This window comes from Myotis daubentonii, chromosome 2, assembly GCF_963259705.1.
Source record: "Myotis daubentonii chromosome 2, mMyoDau2.1, whole genome shotgun sequence".
NCBI classification, from domain to species: Eukaryota; Metazoa; Chordata; class Mammalia; order Chiroptera; family Vespertilionidae; genus Myotis; species Myotis daubentonii.
Window position 1 is genome coordinate 200,207,136 of NC_081841.1, and position 14,163 is coordinate 200,221,298.

General features: G+C 43.0%; 1 protein-coding gene across 1 annotated transcript in view; it reads right to left on the reverse strand.

The window, feature by feature from the left end:
- Positions 1 to 2,001: 2,001 nt before the first annotated feature.
- The window catches only part of KCNU1 (potassium calcium-activated channel subfamily U member 1), a 125,829-nt gene continuing 113,667 nt past the window's right edge, over positions 2,002 to 14,163 (reverse strand). Inside the window, 4 exon segments of the mRNA XM_059681223.1 lie at positions 2,002 to 2,495; positions 5,098 to 5,222; positions 6,906 to 7,100; positions 11,792 to 11,931. Coding sequence (XP_059537206.1) covers positions 2,117 to 2,495; positions 5,098 to 5,222; positions 6,906 to 7,100; positions 11,792 to 11,931 — 839 coding nt within the window. The 3' untranslated portion in view covers positions 2,002 to 2,116.

Sequence of the window (14,163 nt, forward strand, 5' to 3'; positions counted from 1 at the left end):
GAGAAAGAATATTGTCTATGCAGTAGATGTCAGTAGCATATCTTCCCAGGCCATGAACCATCCCTCCTTCCTTTCCTGAAGACAATCCCTCCACTCAGAGGCACCTCACTCCTCAGCCACTGAGAGTGGGAGAGAGTGGCCAAAGCTGAGCCCAGTAAGCACTTTCTTTTAGAAATCAGGATTTGAGGTTCAGAGATAGGACCATTTAATTTCTCAGACACCTATAACTCTACCTATAAATTTGAAAATGCAGAAACATGTATTTTACCATTTCTATGTAAAAAGAGAAAGATGAAGACAGGTAAGCTTAAAAAATAAAAAATAAAAATGTTTCCTTGGTTTCTGACAACTTTCCTTACAATTACTCTTTTCCCCCCACATAGATTAGGCTGATTTCATTATATAATTTTGAAATATAATTTTATATTTTTATAAATATATATTTTTTACTTTTATAAAAAAATAAAAGCTAAATATAATTTTTTATTTCCAGTGAATGATTTTTTGTTTTTGTTTTGTTTCTTTTATTTGTATGCTTGGAGGCATAATGTGTATAAGTGCTGGAGTCAAATAAACCAGTTTTGCATGCTGATTCGATCACTTACCAGTTAATTGCAATAATTTAGAAATACTCATACTAATGTATTGTTTATTTGAAATGCAAATTTAAAAGGGTATACTTTATCTGGCAACTTTATTTGTGACATAGTTTCTTTCTTTGTAAATTCTATAATAATAAAAGTGCAATATGCTAATTAGACTGGACATCCTTTTGGATGTCTTTCTGGACAACCTTCTGGATAAAGCTGGGACTGTGAGGGCCGAGGCAGCCGCTGCGGCTGCAAGACCTGAAGGCAGCCACTGTGGCTGTGAGGACTGAGCCCCTTTCATGAATTTCGTGCATTGGACCTCTAGTCTATATATACAGAAGGCTAATATGCAAAGTATCCCCTTGGGAATTCTACGGAGAGACTGGGAGTTTGATCACTCACTATGACATTCTCTGACCACCTGAGGGGGTGGGGGCGGAACAAAGGAAGGCCCAGCTGGCAGCCAGAAAGCCCCAATTGGCCCTGATCACCAGTCAGGCCTAGGGACCCTACCCATGCACAAATTTTGTGCACTGGGCCTCTAGTAGAGGTAATAATACCTAATCAGCAAAGACTTGTTAAAAAAATGTCAATGATATAATAAACATTAAGTAAAACAATTTATGAGAAACATGGTTTATTTTTTTCTTTCCTCTTCCCTCCCATCCATCTGGTATCTATGGTGCAAGCAGGCATTGCTTACGAAGCTCATCATTACAAGACCACCGATTGGGAGTAAATACTTTCTGGATGTGCTGAACTTTTCTTTCCTATGTTAAATACCTGGATGAAATGACTTAAGTTAAGATGAGCTTTATAGAGCAGTGGATTGATTTCTTTTGGAATGTGTTTGTTATATGTCTTTATTCTTGATTTAGAAAATTTGGAAAGTTATATATTTCATTTTACTTGACCTCACCCAGCCACTCCATCCCAATATATTTTAATATTCATTCTTGTGCTAGGCATATACTAAGGTCTTGGCTTTACACAAATTGGTTTCTAATTCAAAGGAGCATCTCTCCATCTGGTTTTTCTGACCTCCTATAGCAATGAAGAATGAAAAAGTATGAGAAAAAAAGAGAGACGAAAATAAAATACTATTTTACTGTTTGCCAGTTTGAGGAGAAAGAATGTAAGATTTTTTATTTGGGGGCTCTTTATTTCTTGTCTTCTGTGTTTACATCCTTCTCATTTTTATTTTGATTGCTTATATTCTCTGACTGGGGGAACCCAGATGTGCCTGAGGACTTCTTTAACAATGCTCAACCTAACACATTTTCTTCTCAAGGGACACAGAGCAATGAACTTCCTTACAGAGGCATTTTTAAATCATATATATTTTTTTATTTATTGCACCAGATCCAGCAGGATTGGATCAGCCTTTTGCTTCTTCCCAAATAGTGTGGGCTTGCTGGTCAACCATGAAGCAATGGGCATGACAATGGCATGCTTCTATTCTTATTTTTCTTGTTCAAAGTCACCATTTCCAGAGATGCTAGTAGCTTGTGGAGAATATCAGCAGGTCAAGTTTGAATAGGCACAGGTAGCCCCTCAGGGGGTTCCTTCATGGTTTCCTTTCCCAGATGTGCCTGGGGTGAGAGTTCACCACTCTGAGTAAAAATGGATTGCTTAGAATTACCAAGGGGGGTAGTTTTTGGCTCCCATAAATGGACTGGTGTGTTCGATAGCTGTGTTGTCGTCTGGCCAACTGGGTTGGCTGTGGGAGGGTTATTTATGTCTGCAGATGCCTTTGAGGCCTGTGGTACTATATTTATATTTTCACGAGAACCTGGATGTGAAGATTTATCCTTTTCATCACAAGAAATGTTGAAAGGGATGGCACAAAACACAAGATCCGAGGGCAGCAGATTAAACTCATTGTCTGGCCGGGTAATCACAAACCTGTAAGAAAAGTCAAAGATGAGTCAGAGCCTCCACAGATGGAACAGGGTGGCAACAGGCAATGGCCAAAGTGCAACAGTCATCTTGATGGGCCCAAAGAGGGAATGGTGCTGTTTCACTTTACTTCATTGTTGTTTTTTTTTTTTTTTTTTTTTTTTTTTTTGTGTGTGTGTGTGTGTGTGTGTGATTAGTGTGTCTGTACTGGGAGACTAGTGTAGTCAGAGTGGTCCTTGACTAGAAACTGGGAGATTAGTTTTTATCCCCACCTCTGACACTAACCACTCTTATACACACCATTTCCATTCTCTGGGCCTTGCTTTTCTCATTATTTTAACGGGAGAGGGATATGGCTGTGGTTTGGGCTGATAGAGCTCTAAAGACCTTTCTGACTCCAGGCTTCTTTGCTTTCAATATCCACTACACTAAGGACTTCAGCTGGCACAATACTGTGCTTAATCAAAAGTGGACGATTATGTGCACTCCCAATATTTCCATCCTGACTTGGGCCTACCCTAATGCTTATGCCACCAACTTTCACATAGAATGTAGTTTGATCAGTGCGGAAAAGAAACAAAAATTAAAGTTGTATTTGAAACCTTGACTGGTATGTAACTGGTGAGTGTTGATGAGCCTTAAAGAACACCCAGAGCCTGGACCTGCATGGAAAGAATGCAAGGAGGCAGGATGCCTTACACAGTATCAGGCACAGAGCAAATCCTCAATGCAAGTGAGTTACATTAACTAATACACCAGTGCTCATGTCAGAATGCTGAGCCAGGATAACCTTTCATGACTTTCATCCTGTGTGTCTTCATTGTCACCCCAGGTGATCACCTCTCCTTTCCCAAACACCAATCTCAATTCAAGGTTGACTTTCTTTTACTGAATAATCTTCCCACTTTTATCTTTTCCGCTGAATCCCCTGTAACCTCTATAATATCCTAAACAAGGTCAACTATAATCACATACTCCCTATAAAACAGAAATCTCATTTCCTTCCCTGAGGTTCTCTCAGGTATGGATAGCATATTCTCCCAATTACCATGTGCCACAGGTTTGCCAGAGGTGTCAGGGGAGGGGATGGAGTTCAGGCAGAAAGAGGGAGGGCTGGAAGGGAGAGAGAGAGAGAGAGAGAGAGATCCACATTATTCATTCTCCCCAGTGCTGCTTCCAGAACATCACTGCCCCCTCATCATCTTTGTGGTTAGGGCTCTACAGTCCTATCACCCTTCCTCTTGATTCACCGGTGTCATCTATAGCCTTACATGTTTATTTAGGCCTTTGGCACTTGGGACACCTCAAGCTCTAGTGCCTCCATCATCTCACACACCTCTAGTGTCTATGCGGTTTACAAATCCAACATACAGTCATATTTCTTTGACTTCCACTACACAGTGATCTTTATCTCCAAAGCACACTTTCCTGGACACACATTGGATATTATAATATCCTGACATGTCTCACCTCTAAAATCTTATGCTTCAATATATTACTGTCTGACAGTAACTTCCTATCACTCTTTCACTCTCATTCTCATGCTGAGTACATCTACTCTTTAACTTCATCAAGACTTCTAATCCTTTGTCCTTTCACATTACAGTCTACAATTGCTTCTACAGATCCACAGTAAACCTCTCCTACCATTCCTCTCATAGTTAATCTAAACTCTTACCTATTTCTCCACTCCCGGTAATACTTCCTCCTCTATCTTTCCTCTCAGCAATGGCTATCCCTGTACTTTACTGAGAAACCCTAGTGTTACATTAAAAATTCCCTTAAGCACACCCCATCATCTATAGCTAAATTTGCTTGGCATCCATTCTTTTCCTTCTTTTCTCCTATGAACAGAGAGATGATCTTTCCTTCAATACCACTCCATTTTGAGTAATTTGGCTGCTTTCCCCTTCTTCCTGAACGAGTTTCTATCAATCTATTTCCACTCTAATATTTTTAATTTTTCTTCGTCTATGAACTCCTATCCATTCCCACTGTGTGAATCTTAGATCTGACCTACATTACTGTGTTGTTGTATACTGTTGTATACTCTCTTTTCTCCTCCTGTCCTCTATGTACATTTCCTGTATCTTCCCCATTGTTGTCAGATTGATCTTTCCTTAACTTTAAATTTGAATATATAATGTCCATAATTAATATGTACGAAGCACAGTGGCTGGAAATGAGGCACTCAGTAAATATTTACCTAAGGAATCCAGCATAAAATAAGTAAATCTTTCCAATGTGAATAGTGGCATTTAGCTTTAAAAAATTACATAGTCAAGGATGGGTTAAGTTACAAAACAAAACAAAACAAAACAAAACAAAACAAAAACACAGAAAAAATAACTGGATTCAAAATCTGGGTCTACATTTCAGTTTTCACTAGGGACAGAGATGCCATTGTTACATGGCTTATATTAGATCATAATTACCAGGATTTATTCATGTCATTTACATGCATTCTTCCTTATTCCTACACCATCATAATCTACTTCCTTGCACCCTTCTTTGCAACTGTGGTATTCTGAGTTCTGGACCTCTCTTTCATATAGAATAAAGCAGCTTTGGCATTTATGCTTGGATGCGTAGCTAGCACTTTCCAAACTAGCATACTCCCCTTTTGTGCTCCGGATTGTGCTCCCGGTCATCTATCAGGCGGTACAGGCCAAGGCATAGGATTCCAAAACTATTCAACAAGCCACAGAAAACGTGCCCAAAGGTCTTTTTTGGCTGGGGAAAGAAGAGAAAAACATGTCTATTGGCACTTTAATGCAGCAATGACAAGCCCTACTGGAGTGTCATTTGCCTTTACTTGTAGGGTTTGGAAGACCTGGACATCATCTCCTAACATCTATATGGTGGCAGCATCAAGTGGCTTGGAAGTGAGGCTTATGATTAGTTTTGAGCATCTAATCCCAGTGATTGTGTTTATCATTCTGGTCTTTCAAGAGTGTCTGGTGTGATGTGGCAAGTCCTTATGCTCCTCTTTAGTACCACTGTGATTTTGGTAACCGTTAGGAAGTAACAATGAACAACAGGTTGGAACATTCCGTTTTCAGGGCACATAAATAGGGTGTCAAGTGACCTCCAGGGAGTGATCTTCTTATCCCACTCTACAACAGATTATAGCTCCAAGCACTGCTCTTGACACTGCTCTCAGGGTACAGCCAACAAAGGCTCTGCAAGTGCACAGCAGGTTCAAAAGCAGCAGCTAATGGGTTCAGTGAAGTAAAAAGAGAGCAGTCTTTCAGTTCTCCCCAGAGCAAAGGACAAGGTGAGGGCAAGACCTAAGTGGAGAAAGAAAGACATGTGTTGACCAGGCCACTGTCATCTCTGATACTGACGAAACTGCCAGTGCCTGTTGTCCTAGGCATATAATCACTCACAAGCCAACCTTTGGTGAGGAACCCAGGACCACAAGAGGACAAAGGACAGGACTCTATTGAAGGAACTCTGGAATGTTGTTTGCACCTGGAAGTGAGACGCACAGAGCCCATATCTGTTGAGACATACCAGGCACAGAGGCTTGGAAGAGACTGCCTCTTGTGAAGGGGGAAGGGGGTTCTGCTGATGTCCTCTGAACCAACAAAAGATGTTTCTTTATGAAGGCCTGCCCCTACAGTTACATGGCAGAGCTGAATTCAGTGTCAATGCAAACTAAATCCAAAAGCACCGCACTGATCAATAGGTTACTCACTCCCAGGCTGCACTCGACTCTGACCCCCAAATGCCAGGTGTTCCACTGGAGTCTGCCAGAACGGTTATCTGCTCCCAGCCTACTGTTCACCAGGCCAGTGGGCTAACAAAACTCAAGCCTTTCCTGCTGGCTAGCCCAATCAGTTTCCTGATTTCCGCTGACCTGATCAGATTTCTTTAGTGTTTCAGGTACTGGGAGAGGGGGAAGAGCTGGGTCAGGTTGCCTAGAGGCACCCCTGCTTGTCACTGGTAGACAATGTGGTCTCAGGTGAGCATTTGTTCCCCTGGCCCTTAGCTTTTTGATCTATGCAGTTGGACTAGTAACAATGTTTACCATGCAAATCCTCAGACAGATTAAGTTGGGGGGCAAAAGCAGCAGACACAGGAGGAATGCTTAGTAAATATTAGCTGTTACAATTATTATTGATACCCTTGTCAAAATACAAGTTATTGGACCTCTCTGATGCTTCCTGAAGACGTGGATTTTTTTATCTGGGAGATGGGGATAGTAACAACTGCTTTACCCACCTCCCGGTATTGTTGAAACAAATATGACACGGGTGAAAATGCACTGAAAATTGTACAATACTCTTTGAATATGAGTTGTATTAATTTGTTGTTGTTATTGTTATTATTTCTGTGCTATAAGCTATCTACGGACCCAAATAGCCTAGACAACTTTCGTAAATTCAGAGAAAAAAGAAGCAGGAAACTCACTGTAATATCCGACAAAATGGTTTGGTTTAAGGACAGAAGCCCCAGCTTACAGCGCTTCCTTCTGGACAACAATGAAGAGCAGCTGTTAGAAGGCCCGCATACCATTTCCTTATCCAAATGTTGTTCCATCTGGGAGCTTATCCCTCCTGTCACCAGCATGTGAAGGAGCTCCAAGACATGATAATTGTAGAAGGCCTGGAAAGCAAGGACAGGCCATGTGTTAGGTCAGAAGAGCCAGCTCTTAAACAGTGGATTTGTATAGTCTTGAAGAAATGGATCCGATGGTGCAAAGCAGTGCCTCTCATTATCATTATTAAAATTAACTAAAAGCTGGCAGTGTGGATAGGGTGCTGGGTTAGGCAACGTGCAGAGAAAATAACACTGACCTAGTTCCTGCTCTCTTGGGGGTTACACTATAATGAAGAAAGAAATGGATAATTATACTGACACCAAGTATATCTCCTCTCCCAAAAATGGGAGTATGCCAGGCCACAGATACCCTAATAAACATCTACATATATTTAAAACTAGAGGCCCGGTACACGAAATTTGTGCACTGGGGAGTGGGGGGTTCCCTCAGCCTGGCCTGTGCCCTCTCACAGTCTGGGAACCATTGGGGGATGTCCAACTGCCAGCTTAGGCCCACTCCCCAAGCTGTCAGTCAGATATCCTTAGCACTGCCGTGGAGGCAGGAGAAGCTTCTGCCACCACTTCTGCGTTTGTCAGCCACGAGCCCAGCTTCTGGCTGAGCAGTGCTCCCCCTGTGGGAGCGCACTGACCACCAAGGGGAAGCTCCTGTGTTGAGCATCTGTCCCCTGGTGGTCAGTGCACATCAACTGATTGGTTGTTTGCTGTCAGGCTGAAACCAGCTCTCAGACATCCCCTAAGGGGTCCTGGATCATGAGAGGATGCAGGCCAGGCCAAGGGACCCCACCGGTGCACAATCGGGGCTGGGGAGGGATGCCGGAAGTTGACCAGCCAGGTAGGGACCCCGGGAGGACTCCAGGGCGTGTACAGCCCATCTCACTCCGGCCTAATAAGCCAGACCCCAGCAGTAAGCTAACCTACGGGTTGGAGCATCTGCCCTCCTGGTGGTCAGTCCATGGTATAGAGCAGCCGTGGGCAAACTACGGCCCGCGGGCCAAATCCGGCCCGTTTGAAATGAATAAAACTAAAAATATAGACCGTATCCTTTTATGTAATGATGTTTACTTTGAATTTATATGAGTTCACACAAACACTACATCCATGCTTTTGTTCCGGCCCTCCGGTCTAGTTTAAGAACCCATTGTGGCCCTCGAGTCAAAAAGTTTGCCTACCCCTGGTATAGAGACTGGTGGACTGGTTGACTCTTTGGCCCCTGGTGGTCAGTGCATACCATAGTGACTGGTCAACCCGTCGACTGTCTGCCCCCTGGTGGTCAGTGTTTGTCATAGCAAGCAGTTGAGCGGCCTTAGCATATCAGTAGCATATTACACTTTGGTTGAATGGCTGGGGGATGACTGGACACTTAGCATATTAGGCTTTTATTTATAAGATATTTAATAGGCCTTCTATAGATTTTTCTTTAGGGGACTACTGATATTATCATCCATACCTAAATCCTTTGGCTGTGAATTTACTTATATTCCTTTTGATTGTGACCTACTTGAGTATAGGTCTTATCACTATTTAGATCTCCCACAGCTGCCATGGAATACTGTGCAGATTGTAACTACTGAATAAATGAATGGAATTTGAAAATCTTTTGCATCGAAATGAAACCAAAGGAAGACATGTGTGCCAACTTCTTATTCTGAAAGTACCTTGAGGCTGAATAACCCTACCCATTTTCTGAAACTTCTTTTTCAAAGGATTCTTACCTAATTCAGTGTAGATCAGGCATTACCATAAATACAAATAGCAGTATAATATATTACCCATTAGGTTTATAGGTCTATTGAATATACAACATTTTAAATTATCTACCATTTTTTTTTTATCAGAAATGAGAATTTGCATGCTTATATATTACCTATATAAAGTTCAATAATTTTGTTTTTATTATAAATTCTAGGGATGACATCAATTGTTATTATTCTAGAAATTTTACTATTCACTTTATCTACTCCCAAACTCAGGGACTTATCTCCTAAAGCCTGGGTTATAATATAGACCACTTTATTGATTTTCCTTGTTTTTCTTCTCATTTGAAATCTACTGTGCAAAAAGCTTCCAGACAGAGAGGTTTTCTAGAAATAAATCAGATCATGCTATTCATCTCCTCTAAACTTCAGAGTCAGTTCCCTGCTGCAAAATCAAGCTCATCTCCATCACAGACCCTCCAGGGCCAACATCTGAAGGAGCTCCAGGACATGATAATTGTCCATTTGTAGTTGCGCATGCTGTACTTTTACTCCATCATGCTTCTGCTTTGGAACAGCTGGTTCACTTCTCATCAGCTTGGCAGACCCCATGCTGGCCTCCTGACCAGAATGAAGTTACCCTTCCTTTGTGGTCCCATGGCCACTGGCTTTCATTCTATTTCATTCTTCTTTATTTTATATTAGTAGTTTGTCTGAAACACACCTGAGTTTGAATCTTGCACTGGCACGTCCTAGCTGAATACCTTCAGACAATTCATGTGTTCTTTCTCAGCAACAGTCAGATAATCTTTAAAGCTGATAAAATAATACCCACCTTTGAGCACTGTCTGCAGGATTAAATGAGCTATACAGCACACGTTACTAAATCCTGTTGTCTTCAACACTGGTTCTCATGTATCTGGATCAACTGGAGGGATATTCATGAGTGCAGATTTCTGGGATCCCAGCTCTACTGGGTCAGAGTTTATGGACAAGATATGGGAATCAGAATTAAAGGGCACATTTGGTGGTTCTGACACTGGTGGTCCTCCGATACTGGGCAACACTTTCCTAAATTATGTGCCCTTGTAGAGAATGGACTGTATCTCCTTAACATTCACACCCTTAGGAATGCATTGAACCAGACATTGTCCAAAAACTGTAAGAATACTGACTGCAATTGGCAGTTGAATTTTAACAAATATACAAGTATTTTTAGTAAAAATGAAGAGGCTATTGGGACAAGGTGACCTAGGAAATAAAACCTATATAAATTCATCAAGAAAAAACCACTTCATAGTATTTTTCAGATTAAAAGATGACTTTAAATGCCTCCTCCACCCTAACATCCAGACTAAAGGCATCCCTGGAGTGATGGTCTCCTCCTCACATTTCTCCTCTGTTCCATCTGGCTCACACCCAGAAGTCTGCTTGTTAACTGGCTACCTGAGATCCAGAAGGGAGCAGAGGATGTAAATCCAGGTTGAGCCACAATCCGTTTAAGAACAAGTGACCATAGTGTAGAGTAATCAAATAATGCTGTTAGAATAATTCCCCACTGATTAAAGAAAGGAGTAAATTCCAGGGTTATCCTGGTGTCACAGGCTCTAGGACAGTGATGGCGAACCTTTTGAGCTCGGCGCGTCAGCATTTTGAAAAACCCTAACTTAACTCTGGTGCTGTGTCACATATAGAAATTTTTTGATATTTGCAACCATAGTAAAACAAAGACTTATATTTTTGATATTTATTTTATATATTTAAATGCCATTTAACAAAGAAAAATCAACCAAAAAAATGAGTTTGCGTGTCACCACAGACCACCAGTTGGCGACTGCTATGCTAGAGGGAATGATAGACTTTGGTGCCTTAATTGTCATCCTCACTTAAGGGGAGATCCAGATCTTTGCCTTTCTCCCACACTTCTCCGCAAGGAGATGCTCTGATATCTATGGAGAACAAAATGGGGTGTTGGAGAATATATTCTGGAGCTACCACAGTGACCCCAACTGTTTCTAATGCAAGAGCATAAATTTTCTGTTCCTCTTTGAGGCTACCAAGCAGGTATAAAGTCAGGAGTCTGACCAAGATCAAAAGGTCCTCAGAAGAGTAGATATGATGCAATTGGAGGCACAGGCCTGACCTTTGGGTTCTTTCTTTCTATGTGGCTGAATGACAGGAAGTCATCTTAGAAGGCCAAGTTAAGCCAGCAGTACCAGGTCCAGGGGGAAGGAAGGCAAGTATGGACAGGGTTCTCTGAATATTTTCAAAGGTCTAGTTCAGCTCATCATGGCCAGAGACTTGGGGCTGGAGCTCTAAATAGTATTGTGTGCTTGCCTTGCTGAGCCATACTTCATTAAGGATTTATGAGCTCCACACCGGAAGAGACTCTGGCGTGTTTAATTACTGCTGGTCCCCAGAACCTAGAGTAGTGCCCTGCACAGAGTAGCTGTTCAATATGTATTTGCACAATAGAGTCATTCTACTATGGAAATCCTGGAATAGGTGCAACAGATCTGCTCAGTGGCTAAAGAGGTGCTGAGAGCTGAAGAGCAACCATGTAGTCCAAAATCCACTCCAAGGGAAGGATAGTGGAGAGGGAGATCTGACTTAGCTCTGAACAAGACTAACACCACCAAAGGCCAAAGCTTCACCTTGAACTCCGAACCCCTTTATGGATGGTTTCCACATGAGCTTTGGGGATATTTTAAAGAGAAGAGAAAACAGCATCTCTTAAGCTCTGACACCAAAAGGCCGAGGCACTGGAAGCTGAAAGGTAGACGCACTGCAGACCCGCTTGTTCCCCCTGGTATTAAGTGTTCCCGCTCTTACGTTTTTAATCTTGAAAATGTAAAGATTTTGCTGTCTTTGCCACGTAGTTGTGAGAAAAGATGAAATACTGTATGTGAACAAGCATTTTTGAAAAGTCAAAGAGACTTTAGAATTGTGAGACATTATCATCATCTACCCAGGCCCTAAGCATCCACTCTCTCCTGGGCCAGGGACTTGGCCCTGGGGGCTCTTCAGCTTAGCTGCACTTACCGTGGCCAGGAGGGAATCCAAGAAGCTGCCAGAAAAGACTGAGCCCGTGGAAAAGGAGGTGCTGAGATGCAGGCTTGTTCCTGGGAGGTGCCCTTCCATTCCACCAAGCTGTTCAATAAAGTGGATGTTGGAAGGATTTTCTGTAAGGCAAAAGAGGCAAATAGGAAAAGACAGGCAGACAAGTTTAAGAATACAGGGATTGCCTTAAGAATATATGCAGACCAAGGTGTGACCATTTGATGAAAGGGTCTGATGCCTGCTTTGGCATCAATGTGGGACCTGCCCCTACTTCAGGACATGTTTTCTTTCCAAGCATCTTCTTCATCCCTTAAAGATATGAATCCCTCTTGGGCACCTTCATCATCAAGGGTATATCCTTGTACCTCAGGCTCATTTTCTCCAGGCAAGTATCCAGACTGTCACCCTCATATAATTTATCTTTCAAACTAGGACACTTTAGAAGTAAAAGGGGGCAGCCTCACTAGGAATAACTAGGAGCATATGGTCACTCCAGTTGTAGTCCTTGTCATAATTCTATGCCGCAGGTGGCTTGGTGTTTACTTGGGTTCCTAGATTATCTGGGTCCAGAATGAGTTAAAGCAGTACCTGTCAAAATTTAATGCACGTATTAATCACCTGGGGATCTTGTTGCAATACAGATTCTGATTCAGTGGTTCCAGGATGGGGCCTGAGAGTCTACATGTCCAACAAGCTTCTAAATGCTACTGCTGCTATTCCTGCTGATCCATGGATTACACTTTGAGTAGCAAGGGCTCAGAAAAATTATCCTAATTGAGGCTAGTGCAGCAGTAGCCATGTTACCCATTAGCATGTCTTTACTGGCCCGGGGCTGGGACTCAGACCCCAGTGAGCAGCCTCTGAATAGAACGGGTCCTTGCCAGAGTGCCAGCAGAGGCACCGAAGGCCTTTGTTCTAAGTCTACTGCTTTAAAAATATTTGCGCTGAGAATAGTATTGAAAGACAGAGATGAGGTCTCCCACCAGAGTAAAGAGAAGGCATGCTCACTCTCCATTATGAAAGAGTTCACTTCCTCTTTTATAAAGGTGGTACAGGTATCACTTGGCCCTTTTCATGTCACCTGGTGAGAATGGATAACCAGCACAAAATTGTTGAGACTACTGCTGTCATTCTGAGTAACTATTTTGTGTCTCTGACTCAGTGGTTTTGTGTCTTCTGCCAGCATCTATGAAACTGTGGCAGGTTAACTTGTTAGTTTGAAAGTAGCTTAAACTCTCTTAGACCTTTCCCAGCTCTCATCAGTGATAAACAGATCAACAGAAATCTACTGGGCATACCACTCAAAATACATTCCTGAGACTGGATTGTTCCCTAATTCTTTAAGTTACTCCTTAGTAAGTTTGGGAGAAGTGATATACTGCTAATATTAGTGAATCATTTTCTTTGAAGAACGATATCCTATCTAATAAAAGAGAAACGTGGTAATTAGTGTACGACCGCTACCCTTCCCATTGGCTAACCAGGGCGATATGCAAATTAACTGCCAGCCAAGATGGCCGCCGGCAGCCAGGCAGCTTGAAACTAACATGAGGCTTGCTTACTTCAGTGACGGAGGACTCCAACGTTCCCCCCCTGCCTTGCCGGCCTCTGAGCTTGCAGTTTAAGAAACATTGTAACAAATATAGAAGCTAAACAAAACCCCAGAAACCTGCTTTCAGCGAGCCCGGGATCTCAGAGCTGGAGTTATACATTGTTTCGGTTATAGAACACAAACAAACCAGATACCTGTTTTCAGCAGCAGAGGCCTCAGAGCTGGAGCCAGAGCTAAAGCTGGCCCAGAATAAAAATAAAAAAAAAATAAAAAAAGGAGCAGTTGGGAGCTTCAGTCACCCGCCAGCCTGAAAACAGCCCCTCACCCAGACTGGCCAGGCACCCCAGTGGGGACCCCCACCCTGAAGGGTGTGTGACCAGCTGCAAACAGCCATCATCCCTTCACCCAGGCTGGCCAAGCACCCCAGTGGGGACCCCCACCCTGAAGGGTGTGTGACCAGCTGCAAACAGCCATCATCCCCTCACCCAGGCTGGCCAGGCACCCCAATGGGTACCCCCACTCTGATCCAGGACACCCTTCAGGGCAAACCAGCCAGCCCCACCCATGTACCAGGCCTCTATCCTATATAGTAAAAGAGTAATATGCCTCCCAGCACCGGGATCAGCGGAGCCGCGAGGCCTCCTGGCACCGGGATCAGCGTGACAGGGGGCAGCGCCCAAACCCCCTGATCACCCTGCGGCTCTGTGTGTGACAGGGGGCGGGGCCACAACCTCCCTATCCGCCCTGCTCTGTGCCTGATAGGGGGAGCTCCCCAATCCCCTGATCGCCCTGCGGCTCTGTG